We start from the raw sequence: 9,371 nt of genomic DNA on the forward strand, positions 1-9,371 counted from the left end.
ACAAACAAACAAAAAAAGAATGAGCACATATTCATTACAAGAGCCCTCTATACTGCCCTGGACAGCAAACACCAAGGTGGTCTGGCTCAAGCTAATCTAGGTCTATAATCTAAAGAATATTATAGGACCTTCTACCCTGCAATGCTTTTATCCATCTATTACCTTCTTATCATGAGTACCTGTATAAAGCAATAGCTCATCAGTAGTCCTATACTTTTTCATACTGAATTCTTCTTGCTCCAAACTATTCATAACATTCCATAATGTCTCTGCTCTTTGTGCATTACCTTTGCTAAGGCTAGTGATAAAGACGGACCCTGATGAAAAACATTCCAAGACTTACTTTCCCTAAGGTTCAACATGAGTTCATTGAGTTTAGGACTGGAAGTAGTAGGCGTAATCACCACATCCTCTTTTCTTTCCACCGGAATACCAAGTTCTCCTTTATCAATTAACCAGCTTGTAGGCTGGGATCGTGCTGTATAACGAACTAAGAATAGGAAGAAGAAAGACACAGTGCAGAGCCCATAACCCAGGAAGCACAGTATCCTTGAAGAACATCAAGGCCCTTTTCAAGGCCAGAGGTGGGCACATTGCCTGAGACTTCCAGGGAGCCTAGCCCCAAGGGGCATTTTTCTCCCGTCCGCCTTAATGACGTACTGTGTCTGTCACACAGACGACACTGGAGTTGGTGTGGCAGCTTAAAAGAATATTAAGGAAACAAGACATGTTAACCATCAAATAATTTTTATTTTAAATATAATTAAGGCTTAAGTAATGTTTATTATTTTGGAACTATTTGTATCTAGTGACATTATCATTATATACATGATTATCATTGTTAGAATTACTTGCATAGTTAAGCTAAATAAAGTTTTATCAAGTTTTGAAGCAACAAAATCTTGTGTCTCTCTATATAAACAGGAACCTAACACACAATTTGTTTGCTCAGGAAAAAACAAAAATCCTTATTCACCCAAAAGAAAAACCAAGACATGGGGGCTGGAGAGATGATGGCTCAGTAGGTTAAGAGCATTGACTGCTGTTCAAAAAAAGGTCCTGAGTTCAAATCCCAGCACCCACATGGTGGCTCCAACCACTCATAAAGAGATCTGACGCCCTTTCCTGGTGTGTCTGAAGACGGCTACAGCGTCCTTACATATAATAAATAAATAAATCTTAAAAAAAAAAACAAGACATAAACTGAAGTTCCTTTGAAATTTGATACTTTTTGGCTCTTATTAGCTGGTGGCTAAGATGGTAATTCCATCCCCAAAGAAGAAACTCGTCTCTGAGTCACAGCACATTTGATGTTAAAGTCCTCCACTGGCAGTCATGAGCATTTGACAGACGACAAGTCTGCAGTGCCTGCCCTGTCTCAGACAGAACAGTATTTGCAGATGATGCACATACAGCCTTTAAGCCACTTGCAGACTACTTAGAATGTGAGCGACAGCATAAATGCTCTCCGAGTAACAGTGGTGTGCTGTGCGGAGGTGACAGCATGGAAAGGTCTATCTATAAATCTGCAGTCAGGGGATGCCACAAGATGGAGCCCACACAGAAGGGCCATTGTCTATGATTTTGTTTTTCAGACAGGGTTTCTTTGCCCTCTGCATAACCCTCTCTGTCCTGGAACTCCCTCTGTAGACCACGCTGGCCTCCAACTTGCAGCGATCAGCCTGCCGGTTCCCATTCCTCACTTCCATCCCCCACCCCCAGTCCCAGCCCTAGGATGAAAGGTGCGTGTCACCACTGCACAGATGTTTATTTTTTCAAAACCATGTATTTTTATCGTGTGTGTGTGTGTGTGTGTGTGTGTGTGTGTGTACGTGTGTATGGGTGCTGCGAAGGTCAGTCGTGAGCTGCTTGGTTCTGGTGCTGGGAACCAGACTTGGGTCTTCTAGGAGCAGTGTGTGCCCTTAACTGCTGAGCTATCTTCCCAGTTCCTGTTGATGTTTGTCTAAACAGCAAGGAATCGTTTGTTTCTAACCAGCCATTTAGCAAGTAATCCCTGAACCCCAGGGATATAGCAGTGACTTGGTCTTTCTTTCAGTGTTACAGCTCACTGGCAGGCTGAGCCCCAACAAGAGATCAGTTTCCACAGTGCCTTCTGTGTTCTGTATAATCACGCCCCTCCAAGACTTATCAATAAGGCCTGCAGTTAAAAAAAAAATGTTGGAGGAGGGAAAGACTCTGCATTGATGTAAAAGAGAAACACATACACAAAGAAACAGAGGAGGCTTTCTCAGGAGAGAGCAACATTGGAGATATATATATATATATATATATATATATATATATATATATATATATATATATATATTTTTTTTTCCCGAGACAGGGTTTCTCTGTGTAGCCCTGACTGTCCTGGAACTCACTCTGTAGACCAGGATGGCCTCGAACTCAGAAATCCGCCTGCCTCTGATTCCCAAGTGCTGGGATTAAAGGTGTGCGCCATCACCGCCCGGCTAGCATTGGAAATCTTAAATAAAATAAAACTTAAATAAAAATTACAGTTTTGCTGCAATTGTCTTCTTTTCGCCACCCAAATGATTGTGGAAAAACGTCTGGAGTTGCTGCCAGGCATCCACCTGGGCGACGGCATGAGCCCTGGGCTCCCCTCCCCAGATGACAGGGCTACCCACCAGGCTGTGCAGGGAAGCCTTACACAAGGGGAAGTAAGGAGGCTCAATATAGTGCCCTGCTTCTGGGTAGCAGATGATCTGGGGCTTCTCCTTCCCGTGGGCCTGCAGGCGTTTGGAGGCCTCTCTGGCGTAGAACTCACTCTTCCAGTTGTGGTCATCCAGACCAACAAGGAAGAGGAAGGTCGTGTCAGACCTTTCCACAGGGATCAAGCTCTTCTGGTTAGGTCCTTCCAGAGGATTGTTCAGAGCATCTACAATGTCTTTGAGGCCATCTTTGGTCCTCTTGACTCGTTTAGAGTTCATGCCCACAGGGGGCAGAGTCTCATCCTTGTACTGTAAGGTTCCACCTACGTTGGCTATAGAGCCATTGATGATGACAGCGGCTGTGATATTTTTCAGGAAGGAGGCCATGGCGAGGCCAAGTACGCCCCCTTTGGAAATGCCAAGCACACCAACTCCTGAACCTTTTACCTGAGAAAGACACAGACGGAAAAGAAGAATGAGCTCACGTGAAAGCCAGCAGAGTGAAGGTTTCCCACTTCTGGACATTGGGTGGCTCTCTACCACCCTGGCTTTGGCATCCGCCAAGCTCAGTCCACCTGCCACTCACATGAGAAAGCACAGTCAAGCCCTGACCATTATGGTGTCATAAGAAGCAATCAAACAAGCTGAGAAACAGTTTACTATTTAGCCTGAACCCCCTTATACACCAGCGCCCCCTGCACTCGACAGAAGTCCATGGAACTGGAGAAGTGTGAAATCACCCCAGGTGACATTCTGCGTGTAAGGTGACAAGGTGCACGAAGACATACTGAGGAATAGCCTATTCTTCAAAGAAGATGTTTTCTTCCTGAAAAGTAATAGTTTTTCCTCCAAAGAACGTTTGAGGTAATTAAGTAGTTGCCTTGCAGACATTGTGTTTCTGCGCTTTATAAAATCATAATAAGCTATGTATGAGTAAAGGGGGAATCAACAGAAGCCACCTCAGAGGATTCTGGATCACTGTTCATCTCTTTCTGTATTTCCTTCATCGTATGTAAGTGGTAACGGGCACTGAGATGTTTACAAAGTCGTAACTGGTAGACTAATCTAGACAGTTAACAGCAGGTGATATTTGCCTTCAGAATGAGACTCCCCACTTTCTCTTGAGTGGCTCCCCATCGGTTCTGTCACTTCTGTGAACATGGCATCATGCAATCGTGTTTTCCCTAGCCCGCCTCGCTACACCCCCCGCCGTGTCCACAGCCTCTAGTACTTGCCGAGTGGAGGACTACATGCTTATCAGTACATGCCAGACAGATTCTAACAGCTTCACAAGTGTGAGCCCTTAGATGGAGGGTGGGCACGAAGTCACAGACACAGAACAGTGATACAGCCGAGGAGATGAACACCTGTGGCTTGTCTCAACTACCTCAGTTTGGGCGGGAGATGGACACTGTAGGAAGCAAACCTCTCCCCTCACCAGCCCGGGATGGTTAGTCACCCTATGAGCAAGTCAAACGTTTGAGTACCAACCTTCTCATGCCCCCTGAGATGATCCCAGTTAAGTAACCTTTGTTCTATAGATTTGTAAAAGACTAAACATTATTATAAACCCTCAAGCTAACTAGGTTACAGATCCAGTTTTTGCTCAAGGCATTTAGGACCCCAAAAGCTAAACCAAAATACTGTAACAGCCAACCTGAGGGTGACTGAGTAGGTAGGTCACAGCTTCCTCAAAGTACTCCAAGTGGATACTGTCCATGTTCTTGGGGAGGTCGTCATAGTTGTAATAAGCCAGAGCCATGACGGCAAAGCCCTTCCCTGCCAGCAGGCTCGCCCGATATTCCAGAAGGCCACCTCCAACTCCAAAAAGGTCTATGATCCCAGGAAAGGGTCCAGGTCCTGGGGAGAAAGAAAGGAAAAAAAACCCACCACCCCCTTTCAGACTTAGTTTCCAAATGCCTTGGTATCTTATTCTTTAATGAAAGGGGGCAGATGAGGACTGGGCCTAGTCTACAGAGTGAGTTCCAGGACAGCCAAGGCTATACAGAGAAACCCTGTCTCGAAAAACAAACAGAAAGAAAGAAAGAAAGAAAGAAAGAAAGAAAGAAAGAAAGAAAGAAAGAAAGAAAGAAAGAAAGAAACAAAGAAACAAAGAAAGAAAGAAACAAAGAAAGAAAGAAAAAAGAAAGAGAGAAAGGAAGGGAGGGAGAGAGAAAGAAAGAAAAAGGAAGGAAGGAAGGAAGGAAGGAAGGAAGGAAGAAAGAAAGAAAGAAAGAAAGAAAGAAAGAAAGAAAGAAAGAAAGAGAAAAGGGACAGGAAGAAAGATGTGGAACATCAAAGTCTCTTTTCTGTTTTTAAAAATATGCTTTGTTGGGCTGGAGAGATGTCTCAGTGATTAAGAGCACTGACTGCTCTTCCAAAGGTCCTGAGTTCAAATCCCAGCAACCATATGGTAGCTCACAACTATTTGTAATGAGATCTGAGGTCTCTTCTGGTGTGTCTGAAGACAGCTACAGTGTACTCACATACATGAAATAAATAAATCTTAAAAAAAAATGCTTTGTTGGGTGGTGTATTAGTGGAGATCTAGGACCTTACCTCTTCTAAAAATACCAGATGGGGGATTCGCCCTCCCTCAGTGGCCTAGATTCAGTCCTGTGGATGACCCAGGTGTTCTGAGGTCAGCAGTGCAGGGTTAAATGTGCAGCAGCTCTGAGTGGAGTGGCCAGCCCTGGGATGGAGTGGCACCGGCACCATATGTTCTTGAACCAATGGCTTGGACCATTCCTATTTTAGCAACACAGCATCTGTTTTGGAACCTTGAAACTCAGAAATGGATGACTTGAGAGCCCAGGTTTTGTGATATCAAATCATCACTGGCCATCTTGGAATCCTTTGGAAAACAGATTCTCCTCCAAAATCCACACTTTCTGTGTCCAAGCTTTATAATCTTCAGTTGCCATCACCATCCAACAGAAGCTACATTTTTTTCTACATTTGCTACAATTTCCTCGGATATTTTTAATTGGTATAGAATGTATTTATTTAGAATCAGTCTCATGTAGCCCAAGCTGGCCTCCATAGCCTTGAACCTGTCCCTCCTGCCTCTATTTCCCCATTGCTGGAATTGAATGAAGGGTCTCCTGCATGCTAGAGAAGTACTTGACTAAGTTATATGCAGTAAAGTGTTAACTTTGAAGATTCCAGATGGTTGTTTTTGTTTCTAATCGGGTGGATGGTGTGCTCTGTATCCTGGGTCTCACAATGAGGAATATATCGTAATTTGCATCGTAATTTTCTTCTTCTTGTTCTTCTTGTTCTTCCTCCTCCTCCTTCTCTTCCTCCTCCTCCTCCTCCTCCTCCTCCTCCTCCTCCTCCTCCTCCTCCTCCTCTTCTTCTTCTTCTTCTTCTTCTTCTTCTTCTTCTTCTTCTTCTTCTTCTTCTTCTGCTTCTGCTTCTGCTTCTTCTTTTACTGATCCTTGAAGTTGATGCTTTTCTTTTTTATATTACAGTGTTGCTAAATCCTGTAAAGTCCAGGAACTAGGACTCCATGTGCCAATTATATGCCCAAACAATTGACCTCTTAGAACACTGAAGTCTTACATTCCTGATTTTTTTCCTTTCACACACCAATATATCCTGCAGACCATTCTATCGTCCATCAGTACACTTGAATTCACCTTATTTTTGATGGTCTCAGGGTGTTTAGAAAGCTGGCTATAGATAGAAACCCTTCATTCTCTCCCAGGCATCTGAGTAGTTTTCTTAGATACCACAGACACACTCAGAAATGTGAGCCAGAGAATATCCTGGAGGTAGACCTGCTACATCAAAAGAGCATTCTGGAAGCTTTTAAAAGCAAAGCTTTTGGAGTGGGGTGGTGGCACACGCCTTTTATCCCAGTACTTGGGAGGCAGAGGCATGTGGATCTCTGAGTTCGAGGCCAGCCTGGTCTATATTGTGAATTCCAGGACAGCCAGGGCTACCCAGAGAAACCCTGTCTCAAAAAACAACAACCAACCAAACAAGTGAAGCTGGACTGGGGGGCTTGCAGTGGTTCGCTGAATACAATATGCAGGACAGAGGATGGTGGGAAAGAGGCCTCGGGTTGGGTTATCAGGGGTGCTGGGCAATGAGGAGAGTGAGGACCGGTCCGTCAGATGACAAACTGTAGTAAATGAGACATGGTTTGTGAGTGAAGCATTACAGGGTCCCCAGGAAAATCTGAACTTTAAAAATAGTTTTCTGGGGCTGGAGAGATGCCTCAGCGGTTAAGAGCACTGGCTGCTCTTCCAGAGGTCCTGAGTTCAAATCTCAGCAACCACATGGTGGCTCACAACCATCTGTAATGGGATCTCATGCTCTCTTCTGATGTGTCTGAAGACAGATATAGTGTACTCACACACAAAATAAATAAATCTTTAAAAAAATAGTGTTGTGATTGAGAGGCAAATTAGGTCTTTAGACAAAAAACGGGAAGAAAACACAGTTGCCTATGAGGCCGGTAATAATAACTTCCCACGGAAGAGAGGCTTTTTATTAAGGAACTTTTTTGAGTTCTTGATTTTTTGCTTGTTGGTATTTAAATATATAAACAAGGAAACACATTGAAGTATTTTACTGCCTCTCAGTTTTCAACATCGCTTCCCTATCCTAGAGTTTTATTAAGGCACTCAAACTTGCAAAACTAAGTGTTCCCTATTCTATAAGTACCACTTCCTCATCCTCAGACCCTCACTAAACTGCCATTTCTGTTGGCATTTTAAAGGGACGCGAAACAATTGGTCAAATCCCCTAGAACAGCTCTCTGTGATTCTCTGAACTTAACGCCTTCTCAAATCTGTGGCTCTTTTACCCTGGGAAAGAGTTACATCAAAATTACCTAAGAAACAAAACTCCTTGGCACTCCACACACGCACTTTGAGATTCCAGATTCCGAGCGGCACTAAAGGCCTGCAAGTCAGAAAGTTTCCCAGTGCTTGCACAGGGCCGCTTTGCCTAACGCGAACCTGTGCACAACCACCCCGTAGGTCTTATTTTCAAAGTGCTGAGTTCTAGCTTACAGGGCCTTGGGGGAGCTCTGATGCTCTACTTTCCTAAGCAAAGTCGGATGCTGCTCCTGCGGTGACCTTCAATTCATGACACGACTCACCTAGCCATGAACCCGAGTCCTTAAGGCTTTTCCGGGGAGCCCCGAGAAAAGTGTGGGAGACAGGGAAGAAGGGGCCCTTGCATTACACCCCTGAAGCATCCTAGGCTGCAAGCACAGGAGGGAGGGTGGCTCACCTGGAGGCAGGAAGAGCGTGGCGCGCACCCGGCCCTCGCGCACGGGCACGCGCCGCACCCCGGGAGCCATGAAGTGACGCTCGTGCACCGCGTGTGCAAGCCGCTGCCCGCCATCGGGCTCGTGTCCGTCCAGCACCTCCAGCTCCACCACGAAGGGCGTCTGCACGTCGCGCTTGACCAGGCGCCAGAAAGGCCTTTCGGGCTCCATGGCCCAGAGCAGCCCCATGGGCTCGAGCCCCGTGAAGCTGCCGCCCAGCGCGGGCGCGCGCGCCAGGTCCAGCTCACCACTGGCATCGGCGCGGTAGCGCGCGTGGGCTCGGAAGAGTGCGCCCTTTTCGTCGCGCAGGGCCGCGCGCAGCGTGACAGGCTGCTCGGGGGTCAGGCCGCGCACGGTGATGTGCACCGGCTGGTCGCAAAGGCAACAGCCGGCAGGCTCCAGGATCACCGTAGGTGCCATCCGGTTCTGGCTGGTAAAGGCGTGCATTGCTACAAATTTCAGCTCTGACTTGTGGCTTTTAGACCTCTCTGGACTTGCTGTGACAGCTTAAACTGTTCCAGGTTCTCTTGGAGGAAGGCGCTGTGCTAAGCCCTCTAGCGTTTGTTAAAAAACTACAGTGCGGGAGATGGATAATGATTAACCTTGTTATACAACTTTGGTGCGTGGTTGAAATCGTGTAAAAGAAAGATAGGAAAATATATCGTTACAAAAATCCGGATCGTGCCAAATCATATCAGGGAACTGTAATTCTATATTTCTCTAGCCTTTCTCTAGTCTTTGTGGAACCTGGGGCCACTTGAAGCCAGACCTCCTGGAAAGCCAACTATTCTGCTCTTTAATTATATTCCAGGGAGTGGTGGTGGTGGTGGTGGTGGTGGTGGTGGTGGTTTTGAGATAAGGTTTCATCTCCCTCAAGTTGACCTTGAGCTTGCTATGTAGCTAAGGATGGCCTACAACCCCTGCCTCCACCTTCCAAACATTGGGATCTCCCGCCTGGACCACCACTCTGCACTCTCCCAGTTCCTTATCAAGATATGTAATTAACTGGAAAGATTTCCTAGGATGAGTCAACAGGCTAACTCTTTAAAACTGTGCTAATACCAAGTAGGGAATTGTTGTTTTCCAACTTAACTGAGAGAAAGTTCAAGCAAACTGGGTTATTTGAAAGGGTTTCATAAATGGACTTTGTTCCAAAAGCAAGGGCAGCCGCTCTGCAGAAAACAGAGACCAAATGTGTTAAAGCTGTGACGAAGGGAATCGAGGAAGAAAAGGGCTTGCTGCCGGGTGTGAAACGGCTAAGCTGGGCCAGAGTTGGCAGGTAGATGGGTTCTCCTGAAGCTCCTTTCCCAAGGAATACAAACAAGGGCTTGTGGCTCATTCATAGATTCTTGCTTCTAATGGAGCTAATTGTAGCTGACTACATTTTAATGGTGGCTTCTAGGGAAAAAACAAAC

General features: G+C 45.7%; 1 protein-coding gene across 1 annotated transcript; it reads right to left on the reverse strand.

The window, feature by feature from the left end:
- Positions 1-2,357: 2,357 nt before the first annotated feature.
- Positions 2,358-8,472, reverse strand: LOC127687130 (acyl-coenzyme A thioesterase 3). The gene is made up of 3 exons (XM_052185437.1): positions 7,920-8,472; positions 4,330-4,532; positions 2,358-3,119 (listed from the first exon to the last, which is right to left on the reverse strand). Exons 1-3 carry the CDS (start codon positions 8,401-8,403, stop codon positions 2,514-2,516), a joined length of 1,293 nt encoding a protein of 430 aa, XP_052041397.1. The 5' UTR covers positions 8,404-8,472; the 3' UTR covers positions 2,358-2,513.
- Positions 8,473-9,371: the final 899 nt, after the last annotated feature.

The sequence above is a fragment of the Apodemus sylvaticus genome, chromosome 6 (genome assembly GCF_947179515.1).
Source record: "Apodemus sylvaticus chromosome 6, mApoSyl1.1, whole genome shotgun sequence".
NCBI classification, from domain to species: Eukaryota; Metazoa; Chordata; class Mammalia; order Rodentia; family Muridae; genus Apodemus; species Apodemus sylvaticus.

Excerpts from the sequence above, each read along its gene's own strand:
- LOC127687130 (XM_052185437.1), bottom strand. The coding sequence starts at position 8,403 with ATGCACGCCTTTACCAGCCAGAACCGGATGGCACCTACGGTGATCCTG. Across the intron at positions 4,533-7,919 it reads CACGCTCTTCCTGCCTCCAG|GACCTGGACCCTTTCCTGGG; the intron begins GTGAGCCACCCT and ends CTTTCTCCCCAG. Across the intron at positions 3,120-4,329 it reads ACCTACTCAGTCACCCTCAG|GTAAAAGGTTCAGGAGTTGG; the intron begins GTTGGCTGTTAC and ends TGTCTTTCTCAG.